This window comes from Budorcas taxicolor, chromosome 15 (genome assembly GCF_023091745.1).
Source record: "Budorcas taxicolor isolate Tak-1 chromosome 15, Takin1.1, whole genome shotgun sequence".
In the NCBI taxonomy this organism is placed as follows: domain Eukaryota; kingdom Metazoa; phylum Chordata; class Mammalia; order Artiodactyla; family Bovidae; genus Budorcas; species Budorcas taxicolor.
In genome coordinates this window covers 38562155-38581320 of record NC_068924.1, presented here as the reverse complement: position 1 = coordinate 38581320, position 19166 = coordinate 38562155, and the positions used below count along the sequence as shown (strand labels likewise).

Here is a 19166-nt window from a genome sequence, read left to right as displayed (position 1 = left end):
CAAGGAGAAATAAGAAAGACTTCCTAAGTGATCAATGCAAAGAAATAGAGAAAAACTGTAGAATGGTAAAGACAAGTGATCTCTTCAAGAAAATTAGAGATACCAAGGGAGCATTTCATACAAAGATAGGCACAGTAAAGGACAGAAACAGTATGGACCTAACAGAAGCAGAAGATACTAAGAAGAGGTGGCAAGAATACACAGAAGAACTGTACAAAAAAGGATCTTAATGACCCAGATAACCATGATGGCATGATCATTCACCTAGAGCCAGACATCCTGGAGTGCAAAGTCAAGGAAGCATCACTATAAACAAACCTAGTGGAGGTGATGGAATTCCAGCTGAGCCTTTTCAAATCTTAAAAGATTTTTTTCCTTTTTATTTTATTATTTTTTTTCACTTTACAATATTGTATTGGTTTTGCCACACATCAACATGAATCTGCCACAGGTGTACACGTATTCCCAATCCCGAACCCCCTCCCACCTCCCCTGCCACACACCATCCCTCTGGGTCATCCCAGTGCACCAGCCCCAAGCATCCTGCACCCTGCATTGAACCTAGACTGGCGATTCGTTTCTTATATGAGACTATACATGTTTCAATGCATTCTCTCAAATCATCCCACCCTCGCCCTCTCCCACAGAGTCCAAAAGACTGTTCTATACATCTGTGTCTCTTTTGCTGCCTCACATACAGGGTTATCACTACCATCTTTCTAAATTCCATATATATGCTTTAGTATAATGTATTGGTATTTTTCTTTCTGACTTACTTCACTTTGTATAATTGGCTCCAGTTTCATCCACCTCATTAGAATTGATTCAAATGTGTTCTTTTTAATGGCTGAGTAATACTCCATTGTGTATATGTACCACAGCTCTCTTATCCATTCGTCTGCTGATGGACATCTAGGTTGCTTCCATGTCCTGGCTATTATAAACAGTGCTGCGATGAACATTGGGGTACATGTGTCTCTTTCACTTCTGGTGTCCTCAATGTGTATGCCCAGGAGTGGGATTGCTGGGTCATAAGGCAGTTCTATTTCCAGTTTTTTAAGGAATCTCCATGCTGTTCTCCATAGTGGCTGTACTAGTTTGCACTCCCACCAACAATGTAAGAGGGTTCCCTTTTTCTACACCCTCTCCAGCATTTATTGCTTGTAGACTTTTGGGTCACCGCCATTCTGAGTGGCATGAAATGGTACCTCATTGTGGTTTTGATTTGCATTTCTCTGAAAATGAGTGATGTTGAGCACCTTTTCATGTTTTGTTAGCCATCTGTATGTCTTCTTTGGAGAAATGTCTATTTAGTTCTTTGGCCCATTTGTTGATTGGGTCATTTATTTTGCTGGAATTGAGCTGCAGGAGTTGCTTGTATATTTTTTAGATTAGTTGTTTGTCAGTTGCTTCATTTGTTATTATTTTCTCCCATTCCAAAGGCTGTCTTTTCACCTTGCTTATAGTTTCCTTTGTTGTGCAGAAGCTTTTAATTTTAACTAGGTCCCATTTGTTTATTTTTGCTTTTATTTCCAGAATTCTGGGAGGTGGGTCATAGAGGATCCTGCTGTGATGTATGCTGGAGAGTGTTTTGTCTATGTTCTCCTCTAGGAGTTTTATAGTTTCTGGTCTTACATTTAGATCTTTAATCCATTTTGAGTTTATTTTTTGTGTATGGTGTTAGAAAGTGATCTAGTTTCATTCTTTTACAAGCGGTTGACCAGTTTTCCCAGCACCACTTGTTAAAGAGATTGTGTTTAATCCATTGTATATTCTTGCCTCCTTTGTTGAAGATAAGGTGTCCATGGGTGTGTGGATTTATCTCTGGGCTTTCTATTTTGTTCCATTGATCTATATTTCTGTTTTTGTGCCAGTACCATACTGTCTTGATGACTGTGGCTTTGTAGTAGAGCCTGAAGTCAGGCAGGTTGATTCCTCCAGTTCCATTCTTCTTTCTCAAGATTGCTTTGGCTATTCGAGGTTTTTTGTATTTCCATACAAATTGTGAAATTATTGTTTCTAGCTCTGTGAAACGGAGAAGGCAATGACACCCCACTCCAGTACTCTTGCCTGGAAAATCCCATGGATGGAGGAGCCTGGTAGGCTGCAGTCCATGGGGTCGCTAAGAGTCGGACACGACTGAGTGACTTCATTTTCACTTTTCACTTTCATGCATTGGAGGAGGAAATGGCAACCCACTCCTGTGTTCTTGCCTGGAGAATCCCAGGGATGGGGGAGCCTGGTGGGCTGCTGTCTATGGGGTCGCACAGAGTCAGACACGACTGAAGTGACTTAGCAGCTCTGTGAAAAATACCGCTGGTAGCTTGATAAGGATTGCATTGAATCTATAGATTGCTTTGGGTAGTACACTCATGTTCACTATATTGATTCTTCCGATCCATGAACATGGTATATTTCTCCATCTATTAGTGTCCTCTTTGATTTCTTTCACTAGTGTTTTATAGTTTTCTATATATAGGTCTTTAGTTTCTTTAGGTAGATATATTCCTAAGTATTTTATTCTTTTCATTGCAATGGTGAATGGAATTGTTTCCTTAATTTCTCTTTCTATTTTCTCATTATTAGTGTATAGGAATGCAAGGGATTTCTGTGTGTTGATTTTATATCCTGCAACTTTACTATATTCATTGATTAGCTCTAGTAATTTTCTGGTGGAGTCTTTAGGGTTTTCTATGTAGAGGATCATGTCATCTGCAAACAGTGAGAGTTTTACTTCTTCTTTTCCAATCTGGATTCCTTTTATTTCTTTTTCTGCTCTGATTGCTGTGGCCAAAACTTCCAGAACTATGTTGAATAGTAGTGGTGAAAGTGGGCACCCTTGTCCTGTTCCTGACTTCAGGGGAAATGCTTTCAATTTTTCACCATTGAGGATGTTTGCTGTGGGTTTGTCATATATAGCTTTTATTATGTTGAGGTATGTTCCTTCTGTTCCTGCTTTCTGGAGAGTTTTTATCATAAATGGATGTTGAATTTTGTCAAAGGCTTTCTCTGCATCTATTGAGGCAGTCATATGGCATTTATTTTTCATTTGTTAATGTGGTGAATTACATTGACTGATTTGCGGATATTGAAGAATCCTTGCATCCCTGGGATAAAGCCCACTTGGTCATGATGTATGATCTTTTTAATGTGTTGTTGGATTCTGATTGCTAGAATTTTGTTAAGGATTTTTGCATCTCTGTTCATCAGTGATATTGGCCTGTAGTTTTCTTTTTTTATGGCATCTTTGTCAGGTTTTGGGATTAGGGTGATGGTGGCCTCATAGAATGAGTTTGGAAGTTTACCTTCCTCTGCAATTTTCTGGAAGAGTTTGAGTAGGATAGGTGTTAGCTCTTCTCTAAATTTTTGGTAGAATTCAGCTGTGAAGCCGTCTGGACCTGGGCTTTTGTTTGCTGGGAGATTTCTGATTACAGTTTCAATTTCCGTGCTTGTGATGGGTCTGTTAAGATTTTCTATTTCTTCCTGGTTCTGTTTGGAAAGTTGTACTTCTCTAAGAATTTGTCCATTTCTTCCAAGTTGTCCATTTTATTGGCATATAATTGCTGATAGTAGTCTCTTATGATCCTTTGTATTTCTGTGTTGTCTGTTGTGATCTCTCCATTTTCATTTCTAATTTTATTGATTTGATTTTTCTCCCTTTGTTTCTTGATAAGTCTGGCTAATGGTTTGTCGATTTTACTTATCCTTTCAAAGAACCAGCTTTTGGTTTGTTGATTTTTGCTATGGTCTCTTTTGTTTCTTTTGCATTTATTTCTGCTTTAATTTTTAAGATTTCTTTCCTTCTACTAACCCTGGGGTTCTCCACTTCTTCCTTTTCTAGTTGCTTTAGGTGTAGAGTTAGGTTATTTATTTGACTTTTTTTTCTTGTTCCTTGAGGTATGCCTGTATTGCTATGAACTTTCCCCTTAGTACTGCTTTATAGTGTCCCACAGGTTTTGGGTTGTTGTGTTTTCATTTTCATTCGTTTCTATGCATATTTTGATTTCTTTTTTGGTTTCTTCTGTAATTTGTTGGTTATTCAGCAGCGTGTTGTTCATCCTCCATATGTTGGAATTTTTAATAGTTTTTCTTCTGTAATTGAGATCTAATCTTACTGCATAATGGTCAGAAAAGATGCTTGGAATGATTTCAATATTTTTGAATTTACCAAGGCTAGATTTATGGCCCAGGATGTGATCTATCCTGGAGAAGGTTCCATGTGCACTTGAGAAAAAGGTGAAATTCATTGTTTTGGGGTGAAATGTCCTATAGATATCAGTAAGGTCTAACTGGTCTATTGTATCATTTAAAGTTTGTGTTTCTTTGTTAGTTTTCTGTTTAGTTGATCTATCCATAGGTGTGAGTGGGGTATTAAAGTCTCCCACTATTATTGTGTTATTGTTAATTTCCCCTTTCATACTTACTAGCATTTGTCTTACATATCGTGGTGCTCCTTTGTTCAGTTCAGGTCAGTCGCTCAGTCGTGTCCGACTCTTTGCGACCCCATGAATCGCAGCACGCCAGGCCTCCCTGTCCATCACCAACTCCCGGAGTTCACTCAGACTCATGTCCATCGAGTCAGTGATGCCATCCAGCCATCTCATCCTCTGTCATCACCTTCTCCTCCTGTCCCCAATCCCTCCCAGCATCAGAGTTTTTCCAGTGAGTCAACTCTTCGCATGAGGTGGCCAAAGTACTGGAGTTTCAGCTTCAGCATCATTCCTTCCAAAGAAATCCCAGGGTTGATCTCCTTCAGAATGGACTGGTTGGATCTCCTTGCAGTCCAACGGACTCTCAAGAGTCTTCTCCAACACCACAGTTCAAAAGCATCAATTCTTCAGCGCTCAGCCTTCTTCACAGTCCAACTCTCACATCCATACATGACTACTGGAAAAACCATAGTCTTGACTAGACAGACCTTAGTTGGCAAAGTAATGTCTCTGCTTTTGAATATGCTATCTAGGTTGGTCATAACTTTTCTTCCAAGGAGTAAGCGTCTTTTAATTTCATGGCTGCAGTCACCACCTGCAGTGATTTTGGAGCCCACAAAAATAAAGTCTGACATTGTTTCCACTATTTCTCCATCTATTTCCCATGAAGTGATGGGAATTTGAATTGTTATATCTTCTTCTTGGATTGATCCTTTGATCATTATGTAGTGTCCTTCTTTGTCTCTTTTCACAGCCTTTGTTTTAAAGTCTATTTTATCTGATATTTGTATTGCTACTCCTGCTTTCTTTTGGTCTCTATTTGCATGGAATACCTTTTTCCAGCCCTTCACTTTCAGTCTGTATGTGTCCCTTATTTTGAGGTGAGTCTCTTGTAGACAACATATATAAGGGTCTTGTTTTTGTGTCCATTCAGCCAGGCTTTGTCTTTTGGTTGGGGCATTCAACCCATTTATGGTTAAGGTAATTATTGATAAGTATGATCCCGTTGCCATTTACTTTATTGTTTTGGGTTCAGGTTTATACAACCTTTTTGTGTTTCCTGTCTAGAGAGTATCCTTTAGCATTTGTTGGAGAGCTGGTTTGGTGGTGCTGAATTCTCTCAGCTTTTGCTTGTCTGTAAAGCTTTTGATTTCTCCTTCATATTTGAATAAGATCCTTGCATGGTACAGTAATCTGGGCTGTAGGTTATTTTCTTTCATCACTTTAAGTATGTCTTGCCATTGCCTCCTGGCCTGAAGAATTTCTATTGAAAGATCAGCTGTTATCCTTATGGGGATCCCCTTGTGTGTTATTTGTTGTTTTTCCCTTGCTGCTTTTAATATTTGTTCTTTGTGTTTGATCTTTGTTAATTTGATTAATATGTTTCTTGGAGTGTTTCACCTTGGGTTTATCCTGTTTGGGACTCTCTGGGTTTCTTGGACTTGTGTGATTATTTCCTTCCCCATTTTAGGGAAGTTTTCAACTATTATCTCCTCAAGTATTTTCTCATGGTCTTTCTTTTTGTCTTCTTCTTCTGGACTCCTGTGATTCGAATATTGGAGCATTTAATATTGTCCTGGAGGTCTCTGAGATTGTCCTCATTTCTTTTAATTCGTTTTTCTTTTTTCCTCTCTGATTCATTTATTTCTACAATTCTACTTCACTAATCCTATCTTCTGCCTCCGATATTCTACTATTTGTTGCCTCCAGAATGTTTCTGATCTCATTTATTGCATTATTCATTATATATTGACTCTTTTTTATTTCTTCTAGGTCCTTGTTAAACATTTCTTGCATCTTCTCAATCCTTGTCTCCAGGCTATTTATCTGTGACTCCATTTTTATTTCAAGATTTTGGATCATTTTCACTATCATTATTTGGGATTCTTTATCAGGCAGATTCCTTATCTCTTCCTGTTTTTTTTGGTTTGGTGGGCATTTATCCTGTTCCTTTACCTGCTGGATATTCCTCTGTCTCTTCATCTTGTTTATATTGCTGAGTTTGGGGTGGCCTTTCTGTATTCTGGCAGTTTGTGGAGTTCTCTTTATTGTGGAGTTTCCTCACTGTGGGTGGGGTTGTATGAGTGGCTTGTCAAGGTTTCTTGGTTAAGGAAGCTTGTGTCAGTGTTCTGGTGGCTGGAGCTGGATTTCTTCTCTCTGGAGTGCAATGAAGTGTCCAGTAATGAGTTATGAGATGTCAGTGGTTTTGGGGTAACTTTGGGCAGCCTGTATATTGAAGCTCAAGGCTGTGTTCCTGTGTTGCTGGAGAATTTGTGTGGTATGTCTTGCTCTGGAACTTGTTGGCCCTTGGGTGGTGCTTGGTTTCAGTGTAGGTATGGAGGTGTTTGATGAGCTCCTATCGATTAATGTTCCCTGAAGTCAGGAGTTCTCTGATGTTCTCAGGCTTTGGACTTAAGCCTGCTGCTTCTGGTTTTCAGTCTTATTTTTACAGTAGTCTCAAGACTTCTCCTATACAGCACTGTTGATAAAACATCTAGGTAAAAGTTTCTCCACAGTGAGGGACACCCAGAGAGGAGAAGAGAAGAGGGAGGAGGGAGTTAGAGATGACCTGAATGAGATGAGGTGGAATCAAAAGAGGAGAGAGCAAGCTAGCCAGTAATCACTTCCTTATGTCTGGACTACTCAGAGATGTTCACGGGATTATACAGAGAAGAGAAGAGGGAGGAAGGAGACAGAGGTGGCCAGGAAGATAAAAGAGGGAAATGAAAAGAAGAGAGACAGATCCAGCCAGTAATCAGTTCCCTAAGTGTTCTCCACCGTCTGGAACACACAGAGATTCACAGAGTTGGGTAGAGAAGAGAAGGGGGAGGGAGGAGACAGAGGCGACCTGGTGGAGGAAAAGGAGAGTCTAAAGGAGGAGAGAGCAGTCAAGCCAGTAATCTCGCTCCCAAGTAAAAATGGGTACTGAAGATTGGATTTTTAAAGGTACAAAATTGATAACAACTACCAAAAAGCAAAGATTAAAAATCTAGAGTAGAGGTTGGATTTTCAAAAATACAATATTAAGGAAAAGAAGAAGAAAAGAAAAAAAAGTCATAAAAATTATTCAAAAAATATATATATGAAGTTTGCTTTAAAAATAGGGTCTTTTTTTGGAAAAGTAATAATAGGTTATAAAAATGAAAATTAAAGGAGTAATAGAGGACTTAAAAATTTAAAAAAGTTTTAAAAAAGAAGAAAAAAGAACAAAAAAGAATGATTGTAAAAATAGTAAAGATATATCTAGGACTTTCTCCGGTGTTGTTGTGGGCAGTGTGGGGTCAGTTCTTTTTCGGATAGTTCCTTGGTCTGACTTATGTTTCTCAAGATCTATAGGCCCCTTCCTATGTAGTCGGTACTAACGACAGGGTTTTAATCTGTTGCACCTGTCACTTCCAAGGCAGTTCCCTCTGTTTTAGCTTCTTCTGTTTGCTCGTCTCTTCAGTGTCTGATTTCCACCCTGACACAAGGGGGGGCCGTAGTGGACACTTTTTTAAGGCTCACTTGTTCATTGCGCTGTGGGGAGGTAGGGATACTGCAAACAAATAATACTGGCATGTGCTCACAGTGTCTGGGCCTTCCCCTGCTCGCGGCGCACAAAGCTCAGGCTCTAGGTTGCTCCGCCAGGAACCATCCTAGGCTGGCCCTGGGCTGCATGCACCTCCCAGGTCTAAGCCGCTCAGGTTCAGGTACTCGGGTAGTCCTCAGAGGTGCAGACTCGGTTGGGCCTGCGTTTTGTGCCCTACCCAGGTCTGGGTAGCTCAGGTGTTTGACAAGCGCGGTCGCTGCAACTTGTTGCCTCTCCTGTCCCTGCTGCTTGGTTTTCTGGGTGTACAACTAGTGCATCTTCTCAGGCGGATGATGACTGTCTAGAACCCCTAGAAGTCTTAGTTAGCAAAGGAGCCTGTTTGCCGTTTGGTAGATAATGTCTCTGTGGGGCTGCGATTGCCCCCTTCCAGCCCTTCCGGCTCTGGCTGCCTGTCACCGGAGGGGGATGGTCTGCAGCCAGCTAATTCTGTTCCGTCCTTTGTTCTGTGCATGGTCTTGGCAGTGTCTTATGTTAGAGCTTTTGCGTGGTAGCTACCCCCACAGTCTGGTTTGCTAGCCCAAGTTAGTTCGCTCTGATTACACTCGGGGCTTTCCAGCCTGATCCTTACTCTAAGCAATGCAGCCCCTGTCTCCCTGCCCAGCCCCTGCTTGCTAGCGGCAGATGCAGGCATCTGCGCTGCCTCTTCACTGGGGGAGTTACTGCTGGGCTCGTAATCTGTGGGTTTTAATTATTTATTTATTTTTCCTCCCTGTTATGTTGCCCTCTGCGCTTCCAAGGCTCACCACAGACTCAGCAGTGAAAGTGTTTCCTGGTGTTTGGAAACTTCTCTTTTTAAGACTCCCTTCCCAGGACGGAGCTCCATCCCTACCCCTTTTGTCTCTTTTTTTGTCTTTTATATTTTTTCCTACCTCTTTTGGAGGATAATGGGCTGCTTTTCTGGGTGCCTGATGTCCTCTGCCGGCATTCAGAAGTTGTTTAGTGGCATTTACTCAGCGCTTAAATGTTCTTTTGATGTATTTGTGAAGGAGAAAGTGGTCTCCCTGTCCTATTCATCCGCCATCTTAGGACCACCCAAAGATGATGTTTTTAAAGTGCTGCACTCAACATGCCAGCAAATCTGGAAAACTCAGCAGTGGCTGCAGGACTGGTAAAGGTCAGTTTTCATTCCAATCCTAAAGAAAGGCAATGCCAAAGAATGTTCAAACTAACTCACATTACACTTATTTCACATGCTAGCAAAGAAATGCCCAAATTTTCCAAGCGAGGCTTCAGTTCAGTTCAGTTCAGTTCAGTCGCTCAGTCGTGTCCGACTCTTTGCGACCCCATGAATCGCAGCACGCCAGGCCTCCCTGTCCATCACCATCTCCCGGAGTTCACTCAGATTCATGTCCATCGAGTCAGTGATGCCATCCAGCCAACTCATCCTCTGTCATCCCCTTCTCCTCCTGTCCCCAATCCCTCCCAGCATCAGAGTTTTTCCAGTGAGTCAACTCTTCGCATGAGGTGGCCAAAGTACTGGAGTTTCAGCTTTAGCATCATTCCTTCCAAAGAAATCCCAGGGTTGATCTCTTTCAGAATGGACTGGTTGGATCTCCTTGCAGTCCAAGGGACTCTCAAGAGTCTTCTCCAACACCACAGTTCAAAAGCATTAACTCTTCAGCGCCCAGCCTTCTTCACAGTCCAACTCTCACATCCATACATGACTACTGGAAAAACCATAGTCTTGACTAGACAGACCTTAGTCGGCAAAGTAATGTCTCTGCTTTTGAATATGCTATCTAGGTTGGTCATAACTTTTCTTCCAAGAAGTAAGTGTCTTTTCATTTCATGGCTGCAGTCACCATCTACAGTGATTTTGGAGCCCCCAAAATAAAGTCTGACACTGTTTCCCCATCTATTTGCCATGAAGTGATGGGACGGGATGCCATGATCTTCGTTTTCTGAATGTTGAGCTTTAAGCCAACTTTGTCACTCTCCTCTTTCACTTTCATCAAGAGGCTTTTGAGTTCCTCTTCACTTTCTGCCATAAGGGTGGTGTCATCTGCATATCTGAGGTTGTTGATATTTCTCCTGGCAATCTTGATTCCAGCCTGTGCTTCTTCCAGTCCAGCATCTCTCATGATGTACTCTGCATATCAGTTAAATAAGCAGGATGACAATATACAGCCTGGATGCACTCCTTTGCCTATTTGAAACCAGTCTGTTGTTCCATGTTCAGTTCTAACTGTTGCTTCCTGACCTGCATACAGATTTCTCAAGAGACAGGTTCAACAGTATGTAAACCGAGAACTTCCAAATGTTCAAGCTGGGTTAAGAAAAGGCAGAGGAACCAGAGATCAAATTGCCAACTACAGTTGGATTGTAGAAAAAACAAGAGAATTCCAGAAAAACATCTACTTCTGTTTCATTGACTATGCCAAAGACTTTGACTGTGTGGATCACAAAAAGCTGTGAAAAATTCTTGAAGAGATGGGAATACCAGACCACCTCACATGTCTCCTGAGAAACCTGTATGCAGGTCAAGAAGCAACAGTTAGAACCAGACATGGAACAATGGACTGGTTCCAAATTGGGAAAGGAGTATGTCAAAACTGTATATTATCACCCTGTTTATTTAACTTATATGCAAAATGCCAGACTGGATGAAGCACCAGCTGGAATCAAGATCGCTGCCGAAATATCAGTAACCTCAGATATGCAGGTGACACCACCCTTATGGCAGAAAACAAAGAGGAACTAAAAAGCTTCTTGATGAAGGTGAAAGAAGAGAGTGAAAAAGCTGGCTTAAAACTCAACATTCAAAAAACTAAGATCATGTCAACCCGTCCATTGCTTCCTGGCAAATAATGGTGAAACAATGGAAACAGTGAGAGACTTTATTTTCTTGGGATCCAAGATAATGCAGATGGAGACTGCATCCATGAAATTAAAAGATGCTTGCTCCTTGAAAGAAAAGCTATGACCAACCTAGATAGCAAATTAAAAAGCAGAGACATTATTTTGCCGACAAAGGTCCATATAATCAAAGCTATGGTTTTTCCAGTAGTCATGTATGGGTGTGAGAGTTGGACCATAAAGAAATCTGAGCCACAAAGATTTGAAGCTTTTGAACTGTGGTGTTGGAGAAGACTCTTGAGAGTCCCTTGGACTGCAAGGAGATCAAACCAGTCAATCCTGAAGGAAATCAATCCTGAACATTCATTGAAAGGACTGATGCTGAAGCTGAAGCTCCAATACTTTTGGCCATCTGGACATGAAGAGCCAACTCATTACAAAAGATCCTGTTGCTTGGAAAGATTGAACGCAGGAGGAAAAGGGGATGACAGAGGACAAGATGACTGGATGGCATCACCAACTCAATGAACATGAGTTTGAGCAAGCTCTAGGCGGTGGTGAAGGACAAGAAAGGTTGGTGTGCTGCAGTCCATGGGGTCACAAAGAGTTGGACATGACTGAGCTACTGAAAAACAACACAATCAAAGGCTTTAGCATAGTCAATGAAGCAGAAACAGATTTTTTTCTGGAATATGTTTGTACATACTCTAAATGCCTTCAACAATCTGGTCCGTTCCTTTTCATGATAGGGAATCACTGATACCACTTTAATTTTGACTTCTAAACTTTCTGCCTTGCACCTATATCCATACATACACACATTCCCAGAGGAAACAAAGTTATATTTTGTAGTTTGGTTTAGGTTTTACATAAAGGAAGACTGTTCTGAAACTTTCTTTTCCCAATTCAACAAGGTATCTTAGGTCTTTCCATATTAACATTTTTTCATATAGTATTTTGTGGTCTGACTTTACAAAAATTTATTACGCTACTCTTGGTTTGTTTCTTATTTTGGGGTTTACAAACAATGCTGCAATGAATATCCTTGTACACACTTCCATGTGTACCTATACAACCATTAGTATTTCTTTGGGGAAGACAAGGAGAAGTCTTGAGAGACATGAAGAATTGCTGAGATAAAATTTGTGTATGTTTAGTATTTTAATACTTTATTGCCAAATTGCCATCCAAAATGATTGCAATCTGATCTACTATTACCAACATATGAGATGATCTTTTCTTCTAGTGCATAGTCACCCTTGATATTTTCAAGCTCTTTCAATTTTGCAAATCTACCAAGTGAAAATGCAAACTCATCATATCATTTTCATTTTTCTGTTTTCTAGTAAAGTTCTGTATCTTCTCCTCTCTTAAGACTATTTATATTTCTATTGTGAGCTGTCTACTTGTATTACTTATGCTTTTTCTATACAGGTGGTCTTCTCACCACTAATGTCGTTTTGGTGAATAGAAATTTTACATGTTGATGAAGTCAATTTATGACTTCTGATTTTTTAAATGAGGTTAAAAAAAGTCACATAACAAAATTTACCATTTTAAAGTAAAAAGCAATTCAATAATTTTAGTACAGTCACAAAGTTGTGCAACCATCAGTTCAGTTCAGTCGCTCAGCCATGTCTGACTCTTTGCAACCCCATAAATAGCAGCATGCCAGGCCTCCCTGTCCATCACCAACTTTCAGAGTTTACCCAAACTCATGTCCATCGAGTCCGTGATGCCATCCAGCCATCTCATCCTCTGTTGTCCCCTTCTCTTCTTTCCCCCAATCCCTCCCAGCATCAGGGTCTTCTCCAATGAGTCAACTCTTCACATGAGGTGGCCAAAGTATTGGAGTTTCAGCTTTAGCATCAATCCTTCCAATGAACACCCAGGACTGACTGGGTTTAGGAATGACTGGTTGGACCTCCTTGCAGTCCAAGGGACTCTCAAGAGTCTTCTCCAACACCACAGTTCAAAAGCATCAATTCTTTGGCTCTCAGCTTTCTTGACAATCCAACTCTCACATCCATACATGACTACTGGAAAAACCATAGCCTTGACTAGACAGACCTTTGCTGGCAAAGTAATGTCTCTGCTTTTTAATATGCTGTCTAGGTTGGTCATAACTTTCCTTCCAAGCAGTAAGCGTATTTTAATTTCATGGCTGCAGTCACCATTTGCAGTGATTTTGAAATAAAGTCTGAGTTTATTTCTGTTTTCACTGTTTCCCATCTATTTGCCATGAAGTGTTGGGACCAGATGCCATGATCTTAGTTTTCTGAATGTTGAGCTTTAAGCCAACTTTTTCACTCTCCTCTTTCACTTTCATTAAGAGGCTCTTCAGTTCCTCTTCACTTTCTGCCATAAGGGTGGTGTCATCTGCATATCTGAGGTTATTGACATTTCTCCCGGCAATCTTGATTCCAGCTTGTGCTTCTTCCAGCCCAGCGTTTCTCATGATGTACTCTGCGTAAAAGTTAAATAAGCAGGATGACAACATACAGCCTTGACATACTCCTTTTCCTATTTGGAACCAATCTGTTGTTCCAATGTCCAGTTCTAACTGTTGCTTCCTGACCTGCATACAGGTTTCTCAAGAGGCAGGTCAGGTGGTCTGGTATTCCAATCTTTTCCAGAATTTTCCACAGTTTATTGTGATCCACACAATCAATGGCTTTGGCATAACAATAAAGCAGAAATAGATGTTTTTTCTGGAAATCTCTTGCTGTTTCAATAATCCAGCAGATGTTGGCAAGTTGATCTCTGGTTCCTCTGCCTTTTCTAAAACCAGCTTGAACATCTGGAAGTTCACAGTCCATGTATTGCTGAAGGCTGGCTTGAAGAATTTTGAGTATTACTTTACTAGCCTGTAAGATGAGTGCCATTGTGCAGTAGTTTGAGCATTCTTTGGCATTGCCTTTCTTTGGCATTGGAATGAAAACTGACCTTTTCCAGTCCTGTGGCCACTGCTGAGTTTTCCAAATTTGCTGGCACACTGAGTGCAGCACTTTCACAGCATCATCCTTCAGGATTTGAAATAGCTCAACTGGAATTCCATCACCTCCACTAGCTTTGTTCATAGTGATGCTTTCTAAGGCCCAGTTGACTTCACATTCCAGGGTGTCTGGCTCTAGATGAGGGATCACACCATCGTGATTATGTGAGTCTGAAGATCTTTTTTGTACAGTTCTTCTGTGTATTCTTACCACCTCTTCTTAATATCTTCTACTTCTGTTAGGTCCATACCATTTTTGTCCTTTATTGAGCCCATCTTTGCAAGAAATGTTCCCAAGAAGTTGGTATCCCTAATTTTCTTGAAGAGATCTCTAGTCTTTCCCATTCTGTTGTTTTCCTCTATTTCTTTGCGATATCTGAGGAAGGCTTTCTTATCTCTTCTTGCTATTCTCTGGAACTCTGCATTCAGATGCTTATATCTTTCCTTTTCTCCTTTGCTTTTCGCCTCTCTTCTTTTCAAAGCTATTTGTAAGGCCTCCCCAGACAGCCATTTTGCTTTTTTTGCATTTCTTTTCCGTGGGGATGGTCTTGATCCCTGTCTCCTGTACAATGTCACAATCCTCCATCCATAGTTCATCAGGCACTCTGTCTATCAGAGCTAGTCCCTTAAATCTATTTCTCACTTCCACAGTATAATCATAAGGGATTTGATTTAGGTCATACCTGAATGGTCTAATGGTTTTCCCTACTTTCTCCAATGTAAGTCAGTATTTGGCAATAAGGAGTTCGTGATCTGAGCCACAGTCAGCTCCTGGTCTTGTTTTTGTTGACTGTATAGAGCTTCTCCATGTTTGGTTTGCAAAGAATATAATCAATCTGATTTCAGTGTTGTCCATCTGGTGATGTCCATGTGTAGTCTTCTCTTGTGTTGTTGGAAGAGAGTGTTTGTTATGACCAGTGCGTTCTCTTGGCAAAACTCTATTAGCCTTTGCCCTGCTTCACTCCGTACTCCAAGCCCAAATTTGCCTGTTACTCTGGTGTTTCTTGACTTCCTACTTTTGCATTCCAATCCCCTATAATGAAAAGGACATCTTTTTTGGGTGTTAGTTTTAAAAGGTCTGGTAGGTCTTCATAGAACCGTTCAGCTTCTTCAGCGTTACTGGTTGGGGCATAGACTTGGTTTACTGTGATATTGAATGGTTTGCCTTGGAAATGAACAGAGACCATTCTGTCATTTTTGAGATTGCATCCAAGTACTGCATTTCAGACTCTTTTATTGACCATGATGGCTACTCCATTTCTTCTAAGGGATTCCTGCCCACAGTAGTAGGTATAATGGTCATCTGAGTTAAATTCACCCATTCCAGTCCATTTTAGTTTAGCTGATTCCTAGAATGTTGATGTTCATTCTTTCCTTCTCCTGTTTGACCACTTCCAATTTGCCTTGATTCATGGACCTAACATTCCAGGTTCCTATGCAGTATTGCTCTTTACAGTATTGGACCTTGCTCCTATCACCAGTCACATCCACAGTTGTGTATTGTTTTTGCTTTGTTTCCATCCCTTCATTCTTTCTGTAGTTATTTCTCCACTGATCTCCAGTAGCATATTGGGCACTTACCGACCTGGGGAGCTCCTCGTTCAGTATCCTATCATTTTGCCTTTTCATACTGTTCATGGGGTTCTCAAGGCAAGAATACTGAAGTGGTTTGCCATTCTCTTCTCCAGTGGACCACATTCTGTCAGACCTCTCCACCATGACCCACCAGTTTTGGGTGGCCCCACATGCATGGCTTAGTTTCATAGAGTTAGATAGACAAGGCTGTGGTCTGTGTGATCAGATTGGCTAGTTTTCTGTGATTATGGTTTCAGAGTGTGTACCCTCTGATGCCCTTTTGCAACACCTACCGTCTTACTTGGGTTTCTCTTACCTTGGACATGGGGTATCTCTTCATGGCTGCTCCAGCAAAGCACAGCCACTGCTCCTTATCTTGGATGAGGTCGCTCCTCCTGACCTTGAACATGGAGTAGCACCTCTCGGCAACCATAATATCATTTAATTTCAGAACATCGTTATCTGGAAAAGAAACCCTGTAGCATTAGGCATTTGCTTCACATTCTCCTCTCACAACCAGACCTGTGGCAATCACTAATCAGCTTTATGTCTCTATGGATTTGCCTATGTTCAATATTTCTCACAAATGGAATCATGTAATATATGGCTTTTGTGTCTGGCTTCTTTCACTTAGAAATTTTCAAGCGTCACACATAGCTCAGTCAGTAAAGAATCTGCCTGCAATGCAGGAGACCCGTCTTCAATTCCTGGGTCAGGATGATCCCTTGGAGAAGGAAATGGCAATTCATTCCAGTATTCTTGCCTGGAAAATCCCATGGACAGAGGAGCCTGGCAGGCTACAGTCCATGGGGTCGCAAGAGTCGGACACAACTTGGCGACTAAACCACCACCACCACCACATGTTGTAGTATGTATCAGTAGTTCATTACTTTTTATTGCAAAACAATATTCCATTATATGGATATACCACATTTTACTTATTCATTCATCCATCATGGAAATTTGGGATTTTGTTTTCATTCCTTGGCTATTATGAATAATTCTGCTATGAATATTCCTGTACAAGTTTCTGTCTAACTGTTTTCAACTCTCTAGTAAATATACCTAGATGTGTTATAGGATTTCTGAGTCTTATGATAACCCTCTGTTTAACATTTTAAGGAAATACTAAACTCTTTTCCAAAATAGATGTACCATTTTATATTCTGAAGAACAGTCTACAATCTTCTGCCAATAATGTTATTTTCCTGTTTAGGTGTTTTTTTTTTTTTTTGGTCACTCAACATGTGGGATCCTAGTCCTCCAACCGAGGATTGAACGCATGCCCACTGCATTTGAAGCACAGACTCTTAACCACTGGACTGCCAGGAAAGTTCTGCCTGTTTTTAAATTATACCCACTCTAGTGGATGTGTAGTGGTATCTCATTATGGTTTCAAATTGCAGTTTTCTAATGATTAACATTGTTGAACATATTTTCATATGTTTATTGGCCATTTGTATACCTTCTTTGGAGAAACATCCATTTAAAACCTTTGCCCTTTTTTTTTTTTTTAGTTTCTACAATCAATTTTATTTTAATATAATCTAAACACATACCATTTAGAAAATACCAAGAAAAATTTATGTACAAGAGTTGATGCTATTGCATTTGGATAAAGCTGGCAAGTTCTTGCTACTAGCATAGCCCAGGAAACACCACCGAGGAAACCTAATATATTGGAATAGATGTTGTGGCGTTTGGCCCACAGTTTGATAGCTCTCAGGGTTAACCTGAAGTTGTCAATGTTTGGTACTAGATGTAAAATTTCATCGGTTACCCTGCAACCGTTAAGACTTCTTATACATCTTATATCTAAGTTTTTAAGCAGACTGTCATCTCTTAAATCCAAGTCTTCTGGAATAGTCTGCAGTGCTAATCTTGCAAACAAAATATCAATCTCTATCCCATCAAAACACAGTTTGATAACTGGTACAAATGCCTCTTCAACAGCTCTTAAATCTTTTACTTCTTCCTGTAATTTCAGCTTATCATAGAATGAGGTGAAAAAATCACTTCGATCAACATGTCTTGGTGCAACACACAATGCATCAATATCAGCACCTTTTGTATGTACTCCTAATCTATAAGATCCAAATGTAAAAATTTTCCCACCAACATTTTCAGTTACAGACTGTGGAAGATTCTTGCTTTCACTGATTTCTCGTATCCACTCTTTTACCAGGTTATTAAATTTTCCCAAAATTAAAATCCTGCGCTGCAGTTCCTCTTCCTCTTCAAAAACCCCAAAGGGCTTCAGAGTCTCAACTAGCTTCTGTGTGAGTAGGCAGTCAGTCTCCTTGGGGGCCGCTAAGCTGATGGGAGAAGTAATGCCATAGTGCTTCTGTGGCGGCTGTGTTTGCTGTGATCCCTGTGTTGTAACTGGAAACGGCATCGTCTCCTGCGCCGGCACCGCCCGGTCACTTCCCCCCGCCCCACAACCGCTGCCGCTGCCCACTGGGCATGATCCACTGAGGCGGGAGGGAGGCGGGCGGGGGCCTGCCTTAGCCCTGGGTCCTACCCCACTCCCGCACCCGCTCCCGCCGCTTTAAGCGCTTCTCCTCCTTCCTCTTCGTCCTAACATCCCTTTGCCCATTTTTGAATTGGGTTGTTTGCCTTTTTGTTGACAAGTTGCATTAGGTTTTTTAAAAAAAAATACATTCTGAATACTAGATCCTTATCAGATGTTTGAGTTGCAAATATTCTCTCCCATTCTGAGTTGCCTTTTAACTTTCTCTATAGTGTCCTTCAATGCACAGAGCTTTTTTATTTTAATGAAGTCTAACATCTATTTTTTCTTTTCTATATCTTTATGTATATTTTTGCTTCTGTTTTCAATATCCTAAGAGTTCACTGCCAAATGCAAGAAATTGAAATATGCTATGTTTTCCTCTAAGAGTTTTATATTATCTCTTACATTAAATCTTGATCCATTTTGAGTTAATTTTTATGTATGGTGTGAGATAAGGGTCCACCTTCATTCTTACACATATCCAGTTGTCCCAGCACCATTTGTTGAAAAGACTATTTTTGTCCCACTGAATAGTGTTGGCACCCTTTTGAAAATCAGTTGACCATAAATGTGAGGATTTCTTTCTGGACTCAAAATTCTGTTTAATTGATCTATATGTTTACACAGATACCAATACTTCATAGTTTTGATTACTGTGGCTTTGTAGTTAAGTTTTGAAGTTTAGAATTCTGAGTCCTCTAACTTTATTCTTTTTCAAGATTGTTTTGGCTACTATGGGTTCCTTGCTATTCTATATGGATTTTAGGATTGACTTGTCCATTTCTTAAAAGCAGGCAATTGTAATTTGATAGGGATTGCAACTAATCTGTAAATGTAGGGAATATTGCTATCTTAACAATTTTGTCTTCCAATCAGTAAACACATGATGTCTTTTTATTTATTCAAGTTTTTTTTTCTTTCTTTTTTTATTTGTTTGTTTGTGGGTTTTTTGTTTTTTTTTTTAATGCAGCATGTGGGATCTTAGTTTCCCAGCCAGGGTCTGAACTCATGACCCTTGTGTTGGGAGTGTGAAGTCTTACCCACTCTACTGCCAGGAAGGACCCTTCTTTAATTTCTTTTGGCAGTGTTTTATAGTTTCTAGTATGTGAATCTTGCACCTCTTCAGTTAAATTTATTCTGAAGTATTTTATTATTTCTGATGATATTGAGAATGGAATTATTTTCTAAATTCATCTTCAGGTTGTTTTTTTTAAATATTTATTTTTATTTATTTATTTTGCTGCGCTGGGTCTTAGTTGCAACACCTGG

At 40.3% G+C, this 19166-nt stretch overlaps 1 protein-coding gene across 1 annotated transcript; it reads right to left on the bottom strand.

Annotated features, from left to right (window-relative positions):
• Positions 1–16910: 16910 nt before the first annotated feature.
• Positions 16911–17781, bottom strand: LOC128060688 (poly(A) polymerase alpha-like). The gene has a single exon (XM_052653064.1). It carries the CDS (start codon positions 17778–17780, stop codon positions 16923–16925), a length of 858 nt encoding a protein of 285 aa, XP_052509024.1. The 5' UTR covers position 17781; the 3' UTR covers positions 16911–16922.
• Positions 17782–19166: the final 1385 nt, after the last annotated feature.